Source organism: Pipistrellus kuhlii, unplaced genomic scaffold (assembly GCF_014108245.1).
Source record: "Pipistrellus kuhlii isolate mPipKuh1 unplaced genomic scaffold, mPipKuh1.p scaffold_m20_p_22, whole genome shotgun sequence".
In the NCBI taxonomy this organism is placed as follows: Eukaryota; Metazoa; Chordata; class Mammalia; order Chiroptera; family Vespertilionidae; genus Pipistrellus; species Pipistrellus kuhlii.
Window position 1 is genome coordinate 4,874,035 of NW_023425521.1, and position 25,407 is coordinate 4,899,441.

Below are 25,407 nucleotides of genomic sequence, written 5' to 3' on the forward strand. Positions count from 1 at the left end.
GGCGAAGGTCTTTGGGCCCGCAATGCATGCTGGAAGTCGTAGTTTTTTGTGTGTGCCTACAATCCTTTTATTTACCTAAACTGGAGACTTCCATTGCGGCGGGAAGGGGGAGGTAACGAGACCTCTCCTTGCGAGTGTGTAGGCACTGCCTTGCGTTCCGTTCGGGCCTCAGCGAGTCTGACCCCGGGACCGCAACCTCTGTGACGTAATAATAAGCCGCCTCTGGAAGCGCAGAGGTGAGAGGGCGGTCGCTTAAAGGAAAACTCCGGGAGAATTCCTTCTCTTCCGTCTCTTACTGATGACATCACAGGGAAAGACTGGCTGACCAATGGGAAGGCCCTAAAGGACTCTTGGCTCTTTCAGCTCCGCCCTTCCGCACACGTGTTTCGATCCCGTGTTCTGAGAGGCTCTCGCTCAGCCGCAGCGGCCGGTTTCCGTGGCAACGGAAAAGCGCGGGAGTTAGGGATAAATTGAATCTGCGACTGCGCGCCTTAAGCTGACTGAGCAGTCTCCACCGAGGGGGGTTGCTTTTTCAGACAACTGGGTTCGTGGGCCGGGAAAGCCTGGAGTCTTTGATCTGAGTAGAGGTGAGAGGACTTTGGGGAAGGGAGTGGGCCCAGGGGGTGCTCGGGCGGACTGGCTAGAAACAGGCGTGCGAGAGTGGGGGAGGGAACTCTTGAAGGACGGCAATGGGAGTGTTATCTGGCCAGGGCTAGCGGGAAGGTGGAACCTGAGAAGCCTAAGAAGTTGAAAATGGGATAATCGTGGGGAGGGGTCCACTTTGTGGGCCTCGGGGTGGGGGAGGCACCGAAAATAAGGAAGGGGTGTGTCCGAAGGGGAATCCAGATGATAGCTGGAATGTGTTTTGAGGACAACACTGGAATGTGAAAGAGGAGGTGATCTAAGTGAGAAGGGGACCCTGATGAAGAATAGGGGCACACATGTGTCTGGGAAGAGGAGGAGACAGGATTTTGTGGGAGGGAGAGCCCTGAAGCTCTGTATTCGTATATATACACGTTTCCGAGCGGAGACTAGAGGAAAGGGGAGGGGCATTGCTAATCACAGAGGCTGCCGGCATTGGATGTGCCCGAGGCTCCTGAGTTGGGTGCAAGCCAGTGGGAAACACTGGGGAAGGCAGAGGGGGGGAGCCTTGGTTGGTGTTGGTTTTCTTTGTGTTGATTATGGTTTTATGCAAGTAAAAGAAAACAGCCAGGATGATTGGAGAAATTTGAGGCTACCACCACGCATCCAGTCACCCCAGTGTGGCTTTCCCTAGCTTGGAGAAAGGAAGAGGCCAAAGGGAAGCGGAAGGAAATGGTTGGAGGCTATATGTGAAAAAATAAGGAACTTAAAGTGATCTGAATTACAGTGAAAAACTTAGAATGTTAAAAAGTAAGGCTTTTGTTATTAGTTTTATGGTTGGCATAATTCTAAAGCACTCCGATCTTAAATTTCTCTTATTTAAAAACCAGAGGCCCGGTGGTGCATTGGTGGGATCTGGCTGAAACCAGCTCTCTGACATCCCCCGAGGGGTCTCAGATTGTGAGAGGGCACAAGCCAGGCCCAGTGCATGAGGCCTCTAGTATATAGATAGATATACATATAGACAAATAACCAGGTATGTTTATGTGTTAAAGTTCATTGTAACAGGGAGAGATGGATTTATGTGTGGATCGAGTTGAAGAAGTTCAAAATGTCCTTCATGCTATGCAGAAAATCTTAGAGTGTCCAATCTGGTAAGTCAATTTATTAATTTGAGATTTTTCCTTATATTATATGATTATGTCCTATGCAGATTAATAGACTTGGCCTTACATAGTAAGGAGAAAAAATAATGTCTGTTAAGATTAGGTTATTAGCCTGGCTGTTGTGGCTCAGTGGTTGAGCATTGACCTATGATCCAGGAGGTCACGGTTTGATTCCCAGTCAGGGCACATGCCTGCATTGTGGGCTCGATCTCCAGTGTGGGGCATGCAGAAGGCAGCTAATTAATGATTCTCTCTCACCATTGATGTTTATATTTCTCTCTGTCTCTCCCTTACTCTCTGAAATCAATACAAATATATATTTAAAGTAAATAAGTAGGAAAGCTGCACCTATTGCTCCTTATCTTGAACAAAGGAGAGTAAATTTAAGTAAAATGCCTCTTGTGCTTCATGAAAGTTATTTATTATATTTGGAGTCAAATAAGACTAAAGGAAATGCAAGTTTTATTTTCAGAGAGATACAAGATTTATTAGTAACTCTACTCTTCCCTTACCCTTCAACATTTCAGCCAAACAAAAACAAGAGCTAACTGAGACTTACAGCCAAATTAAGAGTCAGATAAGCAGGAAATGGCAATTGGGGAGAAATTGGTTTTGGAAAGTCATAAAACTCGTCATTACAAAGAGTGATTAAAAAGTCCTCAATAGTGTGGCACTTGGGTCCATTTATTTTATATTTCCACAGAAAATTAAACTAGCAATTAAAAAACCTCAGATACATAAAAATGAAAGATGTAAGATGAGAAAGTTAATGCTAAATTTTCATTTTGGTCAAATACTGTATATTTTACAGCTGATCTATTTTTTAAATCGGTTTTCTATTAAAATACACTTAGGTTTTTTAACTAAAATTGTGAAGCCTGGTCATTGTTTAATGCATTTAAATGGGAAATTCTAGGAAGGGAATAATAACTACCTCACTTTTTTTCTTTTCAGTGCCCAGAACAGTACAGTTTGCTGTTATGTCTTAATAGTTTCTGACTGTGACTGGAAACAGTGTTACTTATGGTAGCTGTAAAGTAGGTTTCTGGCATTATTTAGGCCTCGAGAGCTAAAATTCCTTCTTTTAGCCTCTAAGTCACTTTTGGCATTTATATCTGATAATTGGTAGTTCTTTCTAACTTTTTACATCTGACTATATAAAATTCTTGATTTTCTAAAGAGTTTTTAAATGTGTATTCTGGTGGGTGGTTGTTATTTTTGGAACTTAATCTAGCTGCTGCTTCTAATCACATACCTATTTTGGAACCTCAAAATGTTAGGCGTGTAGTTAGGCCTAAAGAATTGACTGGTTTAAAAAGTGCTTTAATATTTGAGCACTTTATTTTTTTAAAACTCTCACCTGAGGATATTTTTTCATTAATTTTAGGAGGAAGGGGGAGGGAGGGAGAGAGAAACATCGATTGGTTGTTGTCAGAGCACGCAGCAGGAGCCCTGGCGCTCTGAGTGGCTTTGAGTTCATACTCTTCCAAAGTCTCCCATCTGACTATGCCAGGGCTGGCTCTTCTTCAAGCCCTGCCCACTGTGCTAACTGATGGGAGCTTAGTCCAAGTTCCTCTTTATCCTCTGCTCACTAGTAAGAGGTGTTGGGTCCGAGCCCCTCTGTCTGGGGCTGGACCTCCTAGGACGCTGAGTCTCAGATGGAGAAGCCATGAGAGGTTGGGGGTATATAAGAATGAATCTTGCCGAAACCGGTTTGGCTTAGTGGATAGAGCATCGGCCTGCGGACTGAAGGGTCCCAGGTTCGATTCTGGTCAAGGGCATGTACAGTGGTTGCGGGCACATCCCCGATAGGGGGTGTGCAAGAGGCAGCTGGTTAATGTTTCTCTCTCATCGATGTTTCTAGCTCTCTATCCCTCTCCTTTCCTCTCTGTAAAAAAATCAATTAAAAAAAAAATATATATATATATACATACATATATATATTAAAAAAAAAAAAGAATGAATCTTTATTGCTGAAACCAGTGGCCATATAGCCATCAGACAAGAACAGTCCTCACAGCAAAGTTCATCCAGGTATGTAGCCGGACACCGGCTGGAGAACATAAGTCTTTCCCATGAAGCAGCATCAGTCTCTGAACCCACAGCTATTATCTGAGCTGCCACATGCTGCCTCCTAGACTCACCGCCTCTCATCATAGTGGTGTCTGAGCTGCCCGGCTCAGCAGCTTCTCCTGGCTCTCCTGCCCAGCTGCTCTCTCTTGCTCTCTCTAGCAGACTTCACACACTTCATCCTGGCTGTTCTATCTCCATACTCCAACAGACTTCTCACTCTCACCTTAGCTGACTAGACTAGTCATTAACCTACTTTTATAGTATTTAGATAAAGAAGGCTTTTTGCCAATAGTTACACCAATCATATCGGCTACCGAAGGGCACAGTGTACCTTGTGTCCTTACACCCGCTTCTGGTATCTTGGTCTGTTTAGGATTCCCGCGCTCAGAGTCCTGAATATCCCGGTTAGGCTCCTGCCCAGAGCAGCCTTTGGCCATTCTGGTGTATTGATAACAAGGCCTCTGTGCTCCCATCGGCCTTGACTAGTCAGGGACCTGGCATGGTTCCCACAGTTGTCTTCTGTATGTGCCCTGCCTGGGGGTCAAACCTGCAACCTAGGTATGTGCCCTGACCAGGAATCTAACCCACAACCTTTTTGGTGTATGGGATAACACTCAACCAACTGAGCTACCGGCCAGGATCTAGACACTTTCATAGTAAACATTTACTATCATCAAGACCTAGAAGAGGACATGGTAGTTTTAGTCTTTTCATCCTATTCCCTCTTCAAGCTTTTCCTACCTTTTTCCATATTGGAGTTTTCATCTGTTCAAAGTTTTTTGTTTTTGTTTTTTTTTAATATATTTTATTGATTTTGTGCAGAGAGGAAGGGAGAGAGAGAGAGAGTTAGAAACATCGATGAGAGAGAGTCATCAATCAGCTGCCTCTTGCACACCCCCCACTGGGGATATGCCGGCAACCAAGGTACATGCCCTTGACCAGAATCGAACCCGGGACCCTTCAGTCCCCAAGCCGACGCTCTATCCATTGAGCCAAACTGGTCTCGGCATGTTTAAAGTTTGTTTAGAGTAGGGGTGTCGAACTCAATCAGAGAAGGGGCCAAAATCTAAAATCCAGCCTAAATCGCGGGCCGAATGGTTTACTGAACAGTCATAAACTGTCATTGTGATGGAAACGCAGCGGAGTGCAGTGATGACAGCGCGGTGCGGGCCACATTGCAAGGCCTGGAGGGACGGATTTGGCCCGTGGGCCTTGTATTTGACACATGTGGTTTAGAGTATGTTTGTATAGTTTGGCTTACAGTTACCATACTGAAATATAATTATTTCAGAATTGAGTCAATGGTGAGAAGGAAAGCCATCTAGTATAGCTAAATCTACTTTCTTTTACTGAGAATGTTTTTGATATCTAGTTTATCTGAGGAATAGTGATTTGGTAACAAATCAGAGTTTTTGTTTTCTTTTTTTTCAGGTTGTTGTTTTAAATCACATTCAGTCCCAATAATAGTACTAACATTATACAAGTCACCTCAGTTGGAAACATTTTCCCAAGTAGCTTTTAATTTTATTCTCATAATTGCCTAAAGACACTGGTAGAGTGGGTTCTTTCCCATGAAGCACCCCCCCCCACTCTTGCACACCCCCCACTGGGGATATGCCCGCAACCAAGGTACATGCCCTTGACCGGAATCAAACCCGGGACCCTTCAGTCCCCAGGTAGGGTGCTTAGCCTAAAGAAATCTGATAATAGAATCTCAGCCTTCTGACTTAATGTGGTATTTTTCTTTTCTTCCTGTACTGCATCAGAAACCCCATGATTGTAAGAGTTATATTACCAAATTCTTGACAACCAGGTTATTTTGACACTTTCTGCTTCATTTATCAAAATTTCTATTCATTTTTTCATTTTTACTTTTAATTTCCAGGACCGATCTTTGAAAGCTATCCCCCCCTTCTCCCCCCAAAGGGTCATGTTTACTGATTGCCTTCTCCCTGTATTACCCCTGTTCCCTATAAATTTCTTTTTTCTGTAAGTTTCTTCTGGTGTTTTTATTAGTTTTTATTTTTGGTGCCCTGACCAGGAATCGAACCCAGTATCCTTTAGTCTGCATGCCGATGCCCTATCCACTGAGCCAACCCAGCCAGGGCTGTTTTATTGTTGTTTTTAATGTTCATTGATTTCAGAGATAGGAAGGGAGAGAGAGAGGAGAAACATCAATGATGAGAAAGAATCATCATTCTGCTGCCTCTTGCACGCCTCCTACTGGGGATCAAGCTCATAACCTGGGCATGTGCCCTGGTCAGGAATTGAACCCTGACCTCCTGGTTCATAGGTCAATGTTCAACCACTGAGCCACACCTCTCTGGCTCCATTGATTTTATATATAAAGTGGAAGGGAGGGAGAGAAATCAGGGTAAAAGACATCAATTGTGGGTTGGTACTCTAACTACTGAACACCAACCAGGGCTCTTCTCAAATCCATATAATAAAATTGTAATATGCTACGTGTCCAACTGATAGGTTGACCATTCGGTTGACCGCTTGAACAGTTGCTATGATGCACACTGACCACCAAGGGAAAGACGCTCAGACCAGTAAGTTAGCTTGCTGCTGGAATCCGGTGCATAGGGACTGGGGGAGGGCCAGACACGCCCTGGAGCCTCCCATGATTCCTTCCTGGCTGGTTGGCCAACCTGCTGCAGTCCCTCCCCGGCTGGCCGGTCCCCATTGGGCCTGGGCAAGATGGCCCTGATCAGCCTCGATCACCAGCCAGGCCAAGGGACCCCACCTGTGCACAAATTCGTGCACCAGGCCTCTAGTTTTTAATATTTGTCTAAATTTATTTTATTTTCTTTAGTTAGCTTATTACATTGTTTTTACAAAGTAATCACAAAAGCAAACATCATGTACCTTTTGAAGTGATGTAATAGAAGTACACAGTACCTAAAAGTGTTCTTGCCAAAAAATTGTTTTTGCCAAAAAATGGAACCTGAATTTGATTGAGCCTGTAGAGACCAGAGGAACATGTTAAACCACACAACATAGGGTTCAATCAGCAAAATCCAGAATGTGGGAAATTCTACACGTCAAATGACCTAGTTTTTTAAATAAGTGATGAGGGTAGGGAGAAAAGGGAAAATCTATAGAATAAAAGAGATTTGAGATATATCAGCCAGAGACAATGTGTGGATCTTGTTTGGATCCTGATTTACATAGATTTAATTATTAAACTTTTATGAGACTGAGGAAAATTACAACATTAATTATATATTAGGTGATATTAAGGAAATTATTTTTAGGAGTAATAGTGGTTTCATGGTTATGCTAAAAAAAAGTCTTTCTGTTTTGAAAATATGTTCCAAAATATTTATAGATGAAATTATATGATGGCTGAGATTTATTTTCAAATAATCTGGGCTTTGGGTGGGTGTCAGCCATGGGCAAAAATACTGTTGGCTGTGAGTTGATAATTGTTGAAACTGGGTGGTACATGGAGGTCATTTTGCTATTTCATTTGTGTAAATGCTTGAAATTCTCCATATAAAGAAATTAAAAAGGTAATCACATGCCAAAAAGAAGTGCTGTTCGGGAATCCAAAAGAAATACGAGAAGTTTTTGTCTTTGTGGAGCTCAAAGTCTAGTTAACATACAGGATATGCACCCACTGATAGCTCTTACAGTGTATCAGTGAAACCTACTGGTAATTGATATGAAGTAATATCAACTAATCTTTTAAGTGCTATAGGTCATGTAGAATATTGAAAAAAGTAATATATATTCTGTTTTGATGTCTGAAAGCTCAGTGAGAGTAAGGGTCATATTCTTTGCTGTATTTTTGGCTCCTGGAACAGCAGACATTTAATAAGTATCTATTGAATGAACTTAAAACATTACCTTGGCTTAGTTAAAACCATTTAAAGTTGAACTTCTAAGAAAAAAAATTTATTTTTAAATAAATTATTGAGCTGCATTTATTTTCTTTTTCCCTACCCTTCTAGTCTGGAGTTACTCCAAGAGCCTGTTTCTACAAAATGTGACCACATATTTTGCAAGTAAGTTTGAATGTTTTATGTGGCTTCGTTGTTACCTTTTGTGCTTATCCTTGTAACAGAGGAAACACCCAAATTTAAAGAAACTTTAGCTTCTTTAAGTAAAAAAGAAAAATTGAACTCGATTTCATTTTGTCTCAGAGAATACGCAGAAAGTCACCATGAGTTGGTTTTAGCCATAGTTCCTGGTAAAATATTGGCATACTTAGTGGGAAGTCAACTCACTTTGAACAGCTGTTTGTTTTTTGTGTCCATGGGGAAAGCAGATTGCAAGCAATTGTGCAATAAACAAATTATGTTTCAACCTCGCCAGTTTCTCTTTTCTGTACATTCTGCGTGTCCCACTTTCCCCCTCTAAGATTCAGCGTTTGCCTGCTTCATAATCCCTGTAAAGAGAGTTGCTTCTTTTTAAAATTTTTATTGTTGAAAGTATTATATATGTTTCCCTTTTTCCCTGGCATGAAAATGTTTCTTGGGGAAAGAATTCCAGAAAAAGTTTGATAGGTAATTTGGTAGAACAAGGTTTGTTTTTTTTCCTTTTCCTGATATTAAACTATGATTTTTTTTTTAAGCTATGGTTGAGATTTTTTCTGAATGCCAATTAACTTGTTTTTAAGTATTTTTTTTCTTTTTCAATTGACAAAGCATGTCCCTTATTATGAGTTTAACTAGCAGAAAAGGTTATATGATGCAAAGTATATTTCCATCCTACTCTCATTTGCAATTTTGGGGAAAGGCAGTCAATAATTTTTATCAAGTTCTTAGTGTGTTTCCATAACCTAAAAAATGAGGGCTGGCTGGAGCTGAGGGAAACCTGTTCACTTTGGAGGGATATCCTCTGAGTCTGCCAGCTGGTGGCTCCTTCCTTCTTCTATGTTCCAAATTCTTCCCATTCATCTGCCCTAACAAGGGCCTAGAGCCCATTTCCACTGTCTCTCACCCCTTTGTCATGTCACCCCGCTGATCTAGATCTCTTCCCAACGGGTTCCTTCTGATCCCTCAGGTTCTTCTCCTTGTTAGGTGCCAGGGCAGCACAGCTTCCTTTCTCTGCTTCAGGAATGTTTAGTTTTGTGGCCTCTATAGGGAAGCGTCTCAAACTATCTATAGGACCAGTTTCTTCATAGTTTGATACTTTTGTAAAGCAAAATGTAAAAGCCCCAGTATTTAAAAGATTACAGATAGTATAAACATTCATTACTTTGAGAGCTTGTGGAAGAAGGAAATTACAGACAGAGAAAATAATATAAGCAAAGGTATGAAGAGAAGAAAGTAGAATTTGTCCAGAAAAAAAAGAAGCTTAACTTTCCATATTTGTTTAAGAGTTGTGTGAGAAGAGGAAGGAGCCCCTTAAAGGGTAGATGACTTTTGCAAGAGGAGGTAGATGGGATTGGAAATAGAAAATGACTGCAAGAGAAAGAAATAGAAATTTTCTCTGTACTCTCAATTCTGTTCCATCCATGTATATGTCTGTCCTTCTGCCAGTACCACACTGTCTTGATTACTGTAGTCTTATAGTGAGGCACCGAGATTTTTCAACTAATTATAATAATTTTACTTGAACTATTTACCATTTATGTCTGATTATGCAGAATGAAATAATTATTATTAAATATGCCACATTAACTCTTTAGTAAGTTTTATTAGATCATAACAGTAGGCCATATGCATGTAAGTTTAGTTTTAGATCATTGCTTGGTAGTTTAGTTTTCTGCTTAAGCAATATCTAAAAACAATCAAAGAAAGTCATTGATTGTAATTCACCTGCCATTAACTTTGAAATTGTTCTTAATGTTGTGAGATTATTTTTTTCATGGCTATTTGCCCTTTGAATATTCTCTCTATAAAAAAAGTAACTTTAATTATTCTTTATATTTTATAGATTTTGTATGCTGAAACTTCTCAACCAGAAGAAAGGGCCGTCACAGTGTCCTTTGTGTAAGAATGATATAACCAAAAGGTATATAATTGGGTGTAATGAGAGGCTAGAAAAATAGAAATTCCTTACTATGATAGCTGTTCCTATCAAACCATTTCTCAGTAGAAAAATGTATAAAAGAGTGGTTAGCTGGCAAAATAATATTTTCCTGAAAGTTTTATGGTGCCTTACTAATCGTTAGCAATTAGCAACATGCATTTTTTTTAAAATATATTTTTTTATTGATTTTATACAGAGAGGAAGGGAGAGAGATAGAGAGTTAGAAACATTGATGAGAGAGAGTCATCGATCAGCTGCCTCCTGCACAGTCCCTACTGGGGATATGCCCGCAACCAAGGTACATGCCCTTGACCGGAATCGAACCCGGGACCCTTCAGTCCCCAAGCCGACGCTCTATCCATTGAGCCAAACCAGTCCCGGCTAGCAACATGCATTTTTCTAATGCTTCTGAATGGTGTAAGAACTTGCAGTCTTATCTGAAGACTACCTGCCCCCATTGTCTCCTGATCCTTTTATTTTTCTTCTTCTACAATAATTTCTACTTAATTATTTACATACACGCAATCCTATATAATAATCCTACATAATAAAAGGCTAATATGCAAATAGAACAAATGGTGGAACAATCAGTCGCTATGACGTGTGCTGACCACCAGGGGGCGCACGAGGAACATGGTGGGGTGTTGGCTGCGGTGGGATGGTGGAACAGGTGAGTGGGGGTGCCGGAACAAGGCGGGGTGCCGGTCACTGTCATCGGGGCGAGCCTCTGATAGTTACTGAAAATTCTTTGCTCCCACACGCCGCAGTCCCGCCCAACTCTCACATCTGCTGCGGGCACTGACCCCTCTTGCACCCACTGCTGGCTCCTGGCACCGGCCCTGATCGCTCTGTGCCATTAGCTGGGGCAAGCAGTGGCTGCCAGCCCCAATTGTCCCTCAGGGTTTCTCTATCTTCCCCTGCCCCTGTGCCCGCCGCAGCCTCGTGGCCCACAGTTTCTTTCAAGGTGCATGAATTTGTGCCCCTAGAGTATTTCTATATTGTGTATCCCTCTGGTTGGAATTTAAGTTCTGTCAGGGCACTGGCTTTGTCTGTCTCAGTCAACACGGCTTTTCCAATGTTTGGCATATTGTGGTCACTCAGATATTTAAAGGGAAAATGAAAACTTTCCTAAATCAGAATCTTCCTTTGGACACTGGCATCTGTTTGTGCTTTCCAAATCATGTAAACATCATTTGACAGAAATCCCTGATAACTAGAAGTGGGATGTTAAGTGGATGGGGCTCAGATGGTAAGAATAATAAGTTCTCTATGCAGTGGATTTATATTTACTGTGGATTCATAGTTCTATTGTATTTTCAATAGTTACAGGCTTTTGGTAGATTTAAATGGCAAAAAAGAAAATATTACAAAAATAATCAGTACTGATATCAGTGATGTTTTGATTATGTGATGTCACTAATAGCTCTGTTCTTTGAATTCAGTTTTTCAGCTTTGGCTGCATCTTTTTTTAGTATTGTATGTGTCTTTCCTTATTTTAAAAGTCCTTAAAAAGTTGATAATTACTTTGTAAGTATGTCTCCCAAATGATTTAATTTCAGAAGCCTACAAGAAAGTACAAGATTTAGTCAACTTGTTGAAGAGCTATTGAAAATCATTCATGCTTTTGAACTTGATACAGGATTGCCATGTAAGTGTTGTATAGCCCCAGGGACCAATGTTCAAGTGGCTGTCATTTAAAACTCAGGAGGAGCCCTAGCCAATTATGGTCAAGGGCATGTATCTCCATTGCAGGCTCTGCTCCATCCCCAGCCCTGATTGGGGTTTTGGAAGGAGGCAACCAATCTGTGTCTCTCTCACATCATGTTCCTCTCTCTCTGTGTGTGTGTCTCTCCCCCTCCATTCTACTCTCTAAAAATCAATTGAAAAATACACTTGGGTGAAGATTAACAAAAAATAAAAAATACTCTGAAGGAGGTTTACATAATTTTCTATAAATAGGTGATAAGACCTTTTGGTCTAGTTTAATTTTAGCCCTTTACCTGTAATTTGTTTGTTAAATCATTCCCACTGGTCTCACATCTTATTTTATCCATCCCAAGATGCAAGTTTTTTCACAAAAGCTGGGGACAATTTATCATCAGTGGTGTGTCATTGTTTAATTGTGTGTTTTCTTTCTTAGTGATATAGAAAATAATGGTGCTTCTTACATTATGGGTATCTTAGAATCAGTGAGCTTTGATTAATAGGCGAATTTGTTAGTAGAAATAACTTTGACGGTCTGTGTGTTTGATTCGAAAGAGTAGAATTTCCAAAGTTTTATTTTAAAAAAGTATAGGTAGCCTTTGCTGCATTGTCTTAATATATAACAAAGAGCATACAGAGAATTTCTCTTGGTTCTTTGATGGCAATTATAAAAATAATGTTTTCCCTTGTAATTCACAGTTACAAACAGTTACAACTTTTCAAAAAAGGAAAATAACTCTCCTGAGCCTCTAAATGAGGAAGTTCCTATGATAGAAAGTCTGGGCTTCCGAAACCGGGCCATAAAACTTCGACAGAGAGAACCTGAAAATCCTACCTCGGTAAAGCCATTTTCATTTATTCTGGTAAAATCTTTTTACTGAGTGTTGTGAATTAGTGAGTGTGCTAGATGCTCATGGATTTATATAAAAAGTCGGTAAACAAGGAAGATGGTAAATTAAGTGGTTGGACAACTGTTCTGATGAACAAGAGTTAGAATTGTTGAGAGAAGGTCTGTGTACCTAGCGTGGTCAGGAGAGACCTTACAGGTTCTTCCCCTGATTTAGTGCTTTATCCATCCCCATGCTTGTCTATGCCACAAGGTCACTGATAGTTTTAAGCTTGCTAGATTTTATAATAACCATCTTATGGCAATTCTTCAGGCATGAAGAAGTATGTTTATTTTATTTCCTCTGAAAAATGGCCTGAAAAGAAAATCTGTTTTAACATTTGAAGATTGCTTCATTCAACAATAAAAATAAATTTAAAAAAAGAAAAGAAAATTGTTTCAACTTAAAAGGTATAATTGTAAAAAAATAATAATAATAATGGCAAAATAAAATAATGGCGATGATTTACTCTTGTTACACATATGTGAATGAATAATGGAGATCTCAAAAACAATAGTTCCTTCTCTACCAACGTTCATTTTTCAGTAGATGTTGAAGGATTCAAAAAGAAGGAAAACTTCATTGGAATAATGTTGGGTTTTTACTGAATGACCTAAGGATTGACTGCAGGGTTATTATTTATCTTTTTCAAACTTTTATTTTAGGGGGGGTGGGGGCAGTGGGGGAGATAAGGACACATGTAATACCTTAATCAATAAAAAAAGAAATAATTAAGAAATATATTTTATCTTAGTTGCGAATCCTGTTATCAGATGTGCAGATGTTATTAGAAATGTATACCAAATGAACCTTATTTCCATTCTGTATTATTACTGTACTATTATATAAAGTATTAGCTACAAAATATACTTTTTTAAAGTATATTTTTATTGATTTCAGAGGGAAGAGAGAGGGAGAAAGAGATAGAAACATCAGTGATGAGAGAGAATCATTGATTGGCTGCCTCCTGCACACCCCTACTGGAGATTGAGCCCACAATCCAGGCACGTGCCCTTGACCAGAATCGAACCCAGGACCCTTCAGTCCACAAGCCTACGCTCTAGCCACTGAGCCAAACCAGTCAGGGCCTTGTTTAGAAAAATTTAAAACAACAGAGGAAAAAATATTCAAACTACTAGAACATAATTCAAATATTTTTTAAACAATTTTATCTTTTTAAATATACTTTTATTGATTTCAGAGAGGAAGGGAGAGGGAGAGAGAGATAGAAACATGGCCTCAAGTTTCTCTTCAAGGAAAAAAGCATAGAATTGGCCAATAATTAGTTCATCATTTTTTACTGCTTAGCAGGAAAACAGACTTGGTGCCCAACTCTCTAACTTTGGAATTGTGAGATCACGGAGGACAAAGCAGCAGGTACAATCCCAGAAAAAGTCTGTCTACATTGAATTGGGTAAGAGTCTCAGATTTTTTAAGTTTAGAACAGTAGTTGCTAGTCTTTTTTATTTTTTTAAAATTTTTATTGATTTCAGAAAGGGAGAGGGAGAGAGATGGAAACATCAATGAGAGAGAATCATTGATTAGCTGTCTCTTGCATGCCCCCTACTGGGGAATTGAGCCTGCAACCTGGGCATGTGGCCTGGCCCAGAATCTAACCATAACTGCCTGGTTCTTAGATTGATGATCAACCATTGAGCCACACCGGCCAGGCTCTTTATAATGACTCTTTATAACTTGGATGAGATGCCAAAGGAATGTAACTCTCATTCATATCCATTAATCTATGGTAAAATTGGTTTTGTTATTTGTCATTTTGCTTGAAGTCACAGAACCATTTGATATTATGTGAAGATTTACTATACTTTGGAAAAATGGGAAGTGGGAACAAGAAAGAACATGATGGGCTGGCTACAACATTTGGAAGAATAATTGTAATAGCAAATATTTAGGAGCACTGAGGATAGTCCACGCACTGTTGTACTTCACTTACAAAATTCATGTAAGAGGCCTGACAGACCCTGTAGTTGTTAACATTATTATATTATTATTTTTATAGATGAGGAAATTAAGGCACAGAGAGGTTAAGAAATTTGGCCAAGCTAGTGAAGCTACTCTGTGGCAGAGCCATGATTCAAACCTAGGCATTCGGGCTTCAGAGCCTGTGCTTACAACTACTTCTCTATTTCCTGGCATATGTATCATTGTACCTGCCATACAGTGGGTGCTTAGGAAATATTTCTTGAATGAGTATCTGTTTTGCAAAAAGTCGTTTTTATTTTAGTTTAGTTTAATCCTTTCAATAAAATTTTTTTTATTGATTTGTTATTTGGGAAACTCTTTTTAGGATCTGATTCTTCTGAAGATATGACTAATAAAGCAAGTTATCACAGGTGAGTCAAAGGGAGCCTTTGTCTAGTAAGCTGGCATTTTTGTGGTTAGTTAATATTAAGGATTGGTTTTTGTTTTGTTTTTTAGGTTAGAGTTATGGCACTGGAATAGACCATATATTTTAATCTTATTTTTTAAAAATATGATTTTGTTTATTTCAGAGAAGAAGGGAAAGGAAGAGATAAAAACAGTAATAACGAGAGAATCATTGACCAGCTGCCTACTGGATGCCCCCTACTGGGGATCGAACCCACAACCTGGGCCTGTGCCATGACCAGGAATTGAACCATGACATCCTGATTCATAGGTCAATGTTCAGCCATTGAGCCACACCAGCTAGGCTAATATATTTTTTTATTTTATTTTATATCTTATTTTATTTATTTGAGGGAGGGAGAGAAACACTGATTTGTCATTCCACTTATTTATGCTTTCATTGGTTGCTTCTTGTATTTGCCCTGACCAGAGATCAAACCTGCAACCTTAGAATATTAGGACAGTACTCTAACCAACTGAGCTACCCAGCCAAGGCCCTTGTATGTTTAATTTTTTAGTAGAGTCCAAATGAATTTAAAATAACAACTCTGCACAGAATAATACCCACCAGATGGTTCTGCTCTATTCTAGCTTAGTTCCTCATGTACAGTAGTGTTGACACAGTGATAATTATAGCTGATGAAAATATTAGATGATTCCATTTTTCTTTCCTTTCTCTGTTTCTTAATTTCATCTATCCCTCAAACTTTATGTAAATTATACAACAATCTACAAGCAGCTCCCAACTGTGTTACATGGCAAATTGCTTTCCTTAGGAATTATTGCTTCACCTTAAGATCTATGATGCTTTGTCTGAACTACAATGATGTCATTGCCAATCATATTTTGTTTGCAAGTGATTTTTTCCTAATCTCTCAATTGAGAGAGGAAGTGGTTTTAAGCTTGAAAAGAAGCACAGAAGGCTGAGCAGTAGAATGCTGCATTCTTTGCTTACTATTGGGAAGTCTCTTCATCTCAGTGCTTGTTTTGTTTAAATATCTTTGTTCCTGCAGTCTCATTAAGATATCCTTTTAAGTTTTGTGGGGTTTGTGGTGTGTGTTTTTTTTGTTTTGTTTTGTTTTGTTTTACTGTTTTTTGGTTATTGTTTGTACTTAAATGGACTATCATTTAAATTTTGCTTCTCATTTGCATGTCCATAAAGCAGTATTCTGCACTCCTGCTCTGGTTTGTTGTGACTGTGTGTTGGTATTTGATCCTTTCATTTTGACTAGAAGTTATTAAAGGAGAGAGGAGATTTGGCCACCCTACCTAAAAGAGCTAAAATACTTGATCTTGTTCATTTGACAGCTCTTTGAGCATGTAACTAGTGTTTCTCATTAAGGCTTTTGTCTTTTCCCTATAGAGTGAGAAATCATGAACGGTTACAAATCACTCCTCAAGGAGCCAAGGTTGAAGCCAAAGTGAATCCTGCAAAAAAGGGTAATGGCAAGTCTTCCCAAAGTATCAGGCACTGAAGAGAGAATGGGTAGATACAGTACTATAATTACATTATTCTGAAGATCATTTGGGACATTTATAATTCACAACATCTCTTGGCACAGTTAGAATATCATTCTTCCTTAGATGTTATGGTACAGCCTGATCTATTTCAGTTGACTAGACTGATGTGATTGTAATAGCATCCTTCATGTCTGGTTGTTGCCTTTTACTTTAAATTTATGTGTTTATATTTCATCTTTTGTATACTGGTATTTAAATATAGGGGGTATGAGTCTGAAGATAGAACAGAGCACAGTATGTCTGCTGCGTAAAGTCTGCTTTTAACTCACTGTTACAGGTTAGGGAAATAGGAGGTGTGGCTTATGAGTAGGGAGAATTCTGACATTAAAATTGCAATTATTTTTGAGTGGAGCTAATGAGAATAAAAGGAATTACAGTGGTGCCTCACACAACGAACTTAATTCGTTCCAGGAGCAAGTTTGTTACGCGAAAAGTTCGTTATGTGAAACGTGTTTTCCCATAACAATACATGTTAAAAAAAATAATTCGTTCTGTAGCATAAAATATGCTAAGATGACATAAAAAAGATAAATTTTTTGTTATTATTTTTATTTAGATACATCTAAAAACATAATTAAAAAAAAAAACACACACACATTTTTTTTAATTTTAAGACAGACTAAGTAGAGTCTACCGAATCTTGCACATCTTCATCCATTTTCTGCTTTTTGGCCGATGGTTTCATGAAAAACCTGAAATCACCTTCCTGCTTTTTTTAGAAGCCATGATATAAAAAAAATATTGAGTTTAACTTAAAAGGACGACTGCCGTGATACGTGCGTGATTTAATTCGTAATGAAGAACGATTGCCGCGATACGTGCTTAAGTTAAGCGCAGTGACTAACGACTGCCTGCAGTGCCTGCGTGGAAGGATGCAATACATCGGCAGCGATCGTGGAAGCTCGGGCGAAGCAGTCGTGGAAGCTCGGGCAAAGCGGTCGTGGAAGCTCGGGCGACTTCGTTGTGTGAAACGAAGTTCGTTGTATGAATCATGAAATGAAGTTCGTTGTGTGCAGCGTTCGCTGTGCGAGGCGTTCTTTATGTGAGGCACCACTGTACATGAAAGAGTGTGAGCTATAACTTTAGTATACTTGGTTGTTTAAAAGGATAGTTTCTCTAAAAATAGCCAAATGTTTCAAGTTGTTTAAGCACGTATATTTTTTCATGATAATTTCATTTGTAAATTATCTATTGTTTTTGTATACTTTCAGCTGCTTGTGACTTTTCTGGGGACATAACAAACATTGAACATCGTCAATCCAGTAATAAGGATTTGCCCACCACTGGGAAGCATGCAGCTGAGAAGCATACAGAAAAGTATGAGGGAACTTCGGTTTCAAACTCACATGTGGAGCCCTGTGGCCCAGATACTCATGCCAGCTCATTACAGCATGAGAACAGCAGTTTACTACTCACTAAAGACAGAATGGATGTAGAAAAGGCTGAATTCTGTAATAAAAGCAAGCAGCCTGGCTTAGCAAGGAGCCAGCAGAGCAGATGGGCTGAAAGTAAAGAAACATGTAATGATGGGCAGACTCCCAGCACCGAGGAAAGGGTAATTCTGAATGCTGGTTCTCTGAATGGGAGAAAAGAACTTCCACGCTCTGACCATCCTAGAGATTCCCAAGATGTGCCTTGGATAAAACGGAGCAATAGCATTCAGAAAGTTAATGAGTGGTTTTCCAAACGTGATGAAATACTAACTTCTGATGGCTCACATAATGGGAAGCCTGAGTCAGATGTTGAAGTAGCTGGTGCAGTGGAAGATCCAAATGAAGTAGATGGGTATCCTGGTTCTCCAGGGAAAATAAACTTAATGGCCCCTGATCCTTGTGGTGCTTTAATATGTGAAAGTGAAAGAGTTCACTCCAAACCAGTAGAAAGTAATATTGAAGATAAAATATTTGGGAAAACCTATCGGAGGAAGGCAAGCCTCCCTAACTTGAGCCATGTAACTGAAAATCTAATTATAGGAGCACCTGCTATTGAACCTCAGATAACACAAGAGTGTCCCCTCAAAAATAAACTCAAGCGTAAAAGGAGACGTACATCGGGCCTTCATCCTGAGGATTTTATCAAGAAAGTAGATTTGGCAGTTGTTCAAAAGTCTCCTGAAGAGATCATTGAGGGAACTGCCCGAATAGAACAGAATGGTCACGAGATGAATATTACTAATAATGGTCATGAGAATGAAACAAAAGGCGATTATGTTCAGAAAGAGAAAAATGCTAACCTAACAGAATCATTGGAAAAAGCATCTGCTTTCACAACTGAAGCTAAACCTATAAGCAGCAGCATAAGCAATATGGAACTGGAATTAAATGTTCACAGTTCAAAAGCACCTAAGAAGAACAGGCTGAAGAGGAAGTCCTCTACCAGGCATATTTGTGCACTTGAACTAGTAGTCAATAGAAATCCAAGCCCACCTAACAACATTGAACTGCAAATCGATAGTTGTTCTAGCAGTGAAGAGGTGAAGGAAAAGAATTCTGACCAAATACCAGTCAGACACAGAAAGAAGCTTCAACTCGTGGAAGGTAAAGAATCTGCATCTGGAGCCAAGAAGCGTAATAAGTCAGATGAACAAATAAATAAAAAACTTGCCAGTGATGCTTTTCTAGAACTAAACTTAACAAGCATACCGGGTGTTTTCACTAATGGTTCAAGTTCTTATAAACTTCAAGAATTTGTCAATACTAACCTACAAAGAGAAGAAACAGAAGAGAACCTAGGAACAGTTCAAATGCCTGATAGTACCAAAGACCTCAAAGATCTGATACTAAGTGAAGGAAGAAGTGTGCAAACAGATAGATCTTCGGAGAGTAACAATATTGTATTGGTACCTGAAACTGATTATAGCACCCAGGATAGTCTCTCATTACTGGGACCTGACACCCCAGGGAAGGCAAAAACAGCTCCAAATGAGTGTGGGGATCTGTGTGCAGCGACTAAAAATCCTAAAGAACTTATTTGTAGTGGTTCTAAAGATACGAGAAATGGCAGAGAGGTCTTCAAGGAGCTATTGAGATGTGAAGCTAACCACACTCAGGGGACAGGCACAGAACTGGAAGACAGTGAACTTGATATACAGTATTTACAGAATACATTTAAGGTTTCAAAGCGCCAGTCATTTGCTCTGTTTTCAAATCCTGAAAAGGAACATGCAACTGTCTACGCTCACTCCCCGTCTTTAAGGAAACAAAGTCCAAAAGTCACTCTTGAATGTGGACAAAAAGAAGAAAGTCAGCGAAAGAAAGAACCTAAAACCAAGCACGAACAGGCAGTTCACACAACTGTAGGCTCTCCTGTGGCTTGTGAGAAAGACAAACAGCCAGTCGAGGATGCCAAAGACAGCGTACAAGGAACCTCTAAGTGTTGTCAGTCCTCTCAGTTCAGAGACAACGAAACTGAACTCGCTATTGCAGATAAACATGGAATTTCACAAAACCCATATCATATACCATCCATTTCTCCCATCAGGCCATTCGTTAAAACTGGAAGTAAGAAAAACCCGTCAGAGGAAACGTTTGAGGAATATTCAGTGTCCCCTGAAAGAGCAATGGGAAATGAGACCATGCAGAGTACAGCGAGCCCAATTAGCCTAAGTAACATTAGAGGAAGCGCTTTTAAAGCCAGCAGCTCAAGCAGTACTAATGAAGGAGGCTCTAGTGTCAATGAAGTAGGTTCCAGTGGTGAAAACATTCAGGCAGAACTAGCTATAAACAAAGGGTCAACATTAAATCCTATGCTCAGATTAGGTCTCATGCAACCCGAAGTCTATAAGCCGAGCCTTCCCATAAGTAACTGTAAACAGCCTGAAATAAAAAGGGAAGGAGACAGTGAAGCAGCAGTTCAGGCTGTTAATGCAGATATTCCTCCATGTCACATTTCACAGAACCTAGAACAACCTATGGGAGGGAGTCCTGTTTCTCAGGTTTGTTCTGAGACACCGGATGACTTGTTAACTGATGACGAAACAAAGGAGAATAGCGGCTTTGATGACAGTGGCATTAAGGAAAGATCTGCTGTTTTTAGCAAAGGTGTTCAGAAAGAAGAATTCAGAAGGAGCCCTAGCCCCTTCGCCCATACACATTTGACTCGGGGTCGCCAAAGAAGGGCCAGGAAATTGGAGTCCTCGGAAGAGGACACGTCTAGTGAGGACGAAGAGCTTCCTTGCTTCCAACATTTATTATTTGGTAAAGTAACCAAAATACCTTCTCCGTCTACCAGACGTAACCGTGTTGCCACAGAGAATCAGTCCAATAAAACAGAGGGGAACCTGGTATCATTAAAGAGTAGCTTAAATAACTGCAATAACCAGGTCATGTCAACAAAGGCATCCCAAGAACATAACCTTAGTGAGGAAGAAAGATATTCTAGAAGCTTATTTTCCTCACAGCGCAGTGCACCAGAGGACTTGACCGCTAATACAAACACCCAGGATCCTTTCTTGATGTTTGATCCTCCTTCCAAGCAAATGAGGTGTCATTCTGAAAACCAGGAAGTTCTGAGCGACAAGGAATTGATTTCAGACGATGACGATGACGAGAGGGAAACCGGCCTGTCAGAGGAAAATCAAGAAGAGCAGAGTGCGGATTCAGACTTAGGTATTTTATGGAAATAGCTGAATGTTTTGCCTTTTGGGGGAGCACACTATGAGTTTTGAAGTACCACTAAAGTAGCTGCTCCTTAAACTTTAAGCATGCTCCTCCTAAGGTACTTTTCCTTAAAAGTCCTTCACCTCGCTGGAACATCTCTGTTTGAATGAGGTTTAGTGCCCCAGTTGTTGGTGGACTTGCTTCTGATTTTCATGGTTGTTTCTAGAAGAAATCAGGTGTATCTCAACACAAGGAGCGTAATCATTTTGAGTGGCATGAAAGTGATACTTGCCTGCCAATGGGAAGAAACATACAGCAGATTGCAGTATTTGCTGTCTGTCCTTACATCTGAATCCCTCTTTTTATTATCGTTTAGATGAAGCAGCATTTGAATACGAGAGTGAAACAAACCTCTCTGAAGACTGTTCAGGGCTCTCCTCCCAGAGCGAAATTTTAACAACTCAGGTAAAAAGCATGTGTGGATGTATGTGTGGTGTCTTGTGCATTCAGTAGTATGAATCCTGCATTCTTGCATTGGCTTTTATCATCCCTTAGAATCAGTGGCATAACAGTTGTATGTGGTACCGTGCCTCCTCAATTAGATTATAATCACCTGCCAGGAACTCATGCTACCTTTTATTTCATACATACTCACGTACATACCACTGAGCTCACTGCAAAATACTACATACTGAATTTAATGAATAAGCCAAACGATCAAAACTCATGTTTCCTATAGCAAAAATATGAAAGCAGTACTGTATCAAAGGAGGGTTACGTATTCCACTTTGGTCTGCTAATGCATTAGTATAAATGAAGTAGTGAGGGATCACCTGTTGGTGGGGACTTTCAAAGGAGACATTTAAACTGGGCCTTGAAAGATGAGAAGAATTTTTCCAGGTGGAAAAAGAAGAGAGGCAGCAACCCAGGCAGATGCACAACGACATAAAATGCCCAGGAAGCACAAATCTGTCCTGTGCAACTAGAAAACAGGGCTTATGGGTGGTTTGGGGAGAATTAAGAGATAAGAGGGTATAAAAGGCCTTCTGAATATCTCTGCTTAGGAATTTGGGCTTTATTCTGAGGGCTATAATGTAATAATTATTTAGCTTTCAGAAAGCGTTACCTTATCTGAGCAGTGGTATACCACCACCATAGCCATTATGGAAGAAAGAGGCAAGATAAACATGCATTTAAGGAACTTCCACAGTAATGTAACTGTGTATTGAAAGCTGCCCTAGCCGAGACCAGTTTGACTCAGTAGATGGAGCATCCGCATGCGGACTGAAAGGTCAAGGGCATGTATCTTGGTTGTGGGCACATCCCCAGTAGGAGGTGTGCAGGAAGCAGCTGATTGATGCTCCTCTCACATTGTTGTTTCTAACTCTCTGTCTCTCTCTCCTTCCTCTCTGTAAAAAAAAAAATCAATAAAATATATATATTTTTTAAAAGTAGAGATCAGGAAGCATTTGAGATCTTGCTTCCCAGCAACTGTTGTCAGTTTGGCTCAAATAAAATCTTAGGAATACTCAAAAAAGTAAAATGTAAAAGATCAGAGTAGCATAGCAGGAAATAGAAGATTAGGGCTAATTTAAGAAACACTCAAGAATTAGAATCAAGAAAACTTAGTAACCAATTTGGTTTTGGTCTCCCAAATGTATCTGGCCAATTGCCTCTATGGGAATTGTCCAAGTTATAAAGTAATTCGTTTGGGAAAACCTAAAGGAAAGTTAACTAATTCTCCCATTGCTATTTTTTTCTGGTTTCCTAACCTGTTTAAAGGCCACATAGAGGTTAGATGTGATGGTCATGATAGTAACAACTAGTACAGCTTCCGAAGCTTACGGATATCTGATTCCATTCCAAATTTCCTTAGGCAAGCCCTTCTTGATCAGTAACGGAACTACTCACAAGCACCACGTGGTGGCAGTGGCGCTACTGCGGACAGTGGCAGCAAAAAAGTATCAGGGTAGCACTGGGAGCCTTTGTGAAGCTGGGAATACATTTTCTGGCCGTAAAAACCTGAAAATTACTCGGTGTAGCAGGAGAAAGTAGCTGGCTAGTTTTCAGTGGTGGACAGTCATTTTTAAGGATGAGAAGAAATGGAGGATGAAACAATCTATTTCCCCAGGGTTTGCTGGCAACCATTGTTCATTTTAAAAGTAATGAAGAAGGTATATTTTGTAAATCTCCTTAATTATGAAATAACTTGCTTATCAGAAACCTTAGACTCAAGAAAGAAGAAAACAGAAAGAAAAAAAAGAAAGAAAACACTTAGACTTAGGAATTTTTTTTTTAATTAATCAATGCTTTTATTTTAGCCTTCGAGGGTGTTGTTTTTAAGTCATTGATTTTATTTATTTATTTTATTGATTTTGTACAGAGAGGAAGGGAGAGAGATAGAGAGCTAGAAACATCGATGAGAGAAAGTCATCGATCAGCTGCCTCTTGCACACCCCCTACTGGGGATATGCCCGCAACCAAGGTACATGCCCTTGACCAGAATCGAACCCGGGACCCTTTAGTCCCCAAGCCGACGCTCTGTCCATTGAGCCAAACAGGTTTTGGCTAAGTCATTGATTTTAGAGAAAGAGAAACATCCATTTGTTACTCCACTTATTCTATGCATCCATTGGTTGATTCTTGTATGTGCCCTGACCAGGGATTGAACCCACAACCTTGGTGTATCTGGATAAGGCACTAACCAATTGCACTACCAGCTACCCTTTTCTTTCTTTCTTCTTTTTTTTTTAATCCTCATCCGAGGATACTTTTTTCCATTGCTTTTTAGAGAGCATAGAAGGGAGAGGGAGAAACATCAATGTGAGAGACACATCAATTGGTTACCTCCCACAAGAGCCTGAACCTGGCCAGGGATGGAACCTGTAATGCAGGTACATGCCCTTGACTCGGTATCAGGTCTGTGACCCATCGGTGCATGGTGATGCTCTAACCTGAGAACACTAGCCAGGACACAGATTTCTTTCTTTCTTTCTTTCTTTCTTTCTTTCTTTCTTTCTTTCTTTCTTTCTTTCTTTCTTTCTTTCTTTCTCTTTAAAAAAAAAATAAATTTTATTGATTTTTTACAGAGAGGAAGGGAGAGAGATAGTTAGAAACATCGATCAGCTGCCAAGGTATGTGCCCTTGACTGCAGTCGAACCCGGGACCTTTCAGTCCGCAGGCCAATGCTCTATCCATTGAACAAAAACGGTTTTGGCCAGATTTCTTTTTGAAGTGGAGAAATAAACATCATGAGCCCCATAAGCAGAGAAGACCCTTATCTTGAGTTGAAAACAATAACTGTCTTTACAGGCTTTACTAGGGCTGTTTCTGTGGGGTCCTTCCCTCTAACAGGTCCTCCTCTGTGAAGTTCTCTAGGTACCCTGTCCCATCTAGAATGGCAGGACCATGCGGACTATATTCCCAGCACTAGGACAGTGTTTGACATATAATAGATGGTCAACAAATAGTTGTTGAGTGAGCAAATAGATAAGTTAATGAATTAGCTCTTTGTACTTTCTGTTAGAAATTAAATGTTCAAAGAATCTCAGAAAAAAGAAGTGTCCTCACACACCAGAAATCAGACATTTTCATATGAACTAATCCATATCTCTTATGAGTCCCACAATACTAAGTCTTTGAAACACAGTCTATGTAAAATGTTAACGTAGTTATGCTAATTTTAAATATCAAAAGTATTATAAGCATCTTAATTATTCCCCCCCCCCCCCCCCGCTCCTGAGCTTTAAAAAAAAAAGAAATCAACTTCAGAAGGACATCACAACAAAATAAAGCAAGTCTATTTGGGAGAATGTAGGAATTTTCCCCTCCCCCCTTGAACATCATTCTGAAATCATTTCATAGGCATTCACTGCATGAATATGGTTGGATTAAAAGGCATTCAGCCAGAATTTATAATTCCATAGTAGGTGATTTTAATTCCCATGCTAAAATTAATTGGTATGACATACTCTTGTGTTCTGGCAAATTTCTAAAAGAATGTAACTTTATGTCATTTTTTTGTATCTGCAGCAGAGGGATACCATGCAAGACAACCTGATCAAGATCAAGCAGGAAATGGACCAGCTGAAAGCTGTGTTAGGGCAGCAGGGGAGCCAGCCTCCTGACAAATCCCCTTCCCTCACATTTTATTCTTGTGCTTCTGAGGACCTGCTAAATCCAGGACAAAACGCATCAGAAAAAGGTTTGTAAAAAAAAAAAAAAAAAAAAAAAAGTAAAGAAAAAGAAAAAAGAAAAAGGTGTGTAATATTGGCCAAATTCCTCTTGAGCAAAATTCTTCCTCTCCCTAAGCCTTTATCTCCAGGAAAATGTGGACCTAGCTTGAACATTTTATGATCTTTGCTCGGCATATATTTGCTGAGTCACTCCGTGGGTAATTTTAGAGCCTCGGTTCTTGTCCCTGCTTCCAACTAATTTAGCATTCAGAGAGATCAAGGCAGTCATTAAGTGTAATTTTCTGACTGAGTACCCAAAATGAGGAGATAT

At 39.7% G+C, this 25,407-nt stretch overlaps 1 protein-coding gene across 2 annotated transcripts in view; it reads left to right on the top strand.

Annotated features, from left to right (window-relative positions):
• Positions 1-290: 290 nt before the first annotated feature.
• BRCA1 (BRCA1 DNA repair associated) overlaps positions 291-25,407 on the top strand; it is a 51,360-nt gene continuing 26,243 nt past the window's right edge. The window contains exons 1-12 of one of the 2 annotated variants that reach the window (XM_045586213.1): positions 291-587; positions 1,638-1,736; positions 7,781-7,834; positions 9,711-9,788; positions 11,366-11,454; positions 12,210-12,349; positions 13,706-13,811; positions 14,703-14,748; positions 16,146-16,222; positions 17,515-20,910; positions 21,278-21,366; positions 24,934-25,105. In XM_045586213.1, coding sequence (XP_045442169.1) covers positions 1,657-1,736; positions 7,781-7,834; positions 9,711-9,788; positions 11,366-11,454; positions 12,210-12,349; positions 13,706-13,811; positions 14,703-14,748; positions 16,146-16,222; positions 17,515-20,910; positions 21,278-21,366; positions 24,934-25,105 — 4,327 coding nt within the window. In that variant the 5' untranslated portion in view covers positions 291-587; positions 1,638-1,656. The remainder of the gene's footprint in view (positions 588-1,637; positions 1,737-7,780; positions 7,835-9,710; positions 9,789-11,365; positions 11,455-12,209; positions 12,350-13,705; positions 13,812-14,702; positions 14,749-16,145; positions 16,223-17,514; positions 20,911-21,277; positions 21,367-24,933; positions 25,106-25,407) is intronic. The other variant, XM_036451197.1, reaches the window with a different exon arrangement.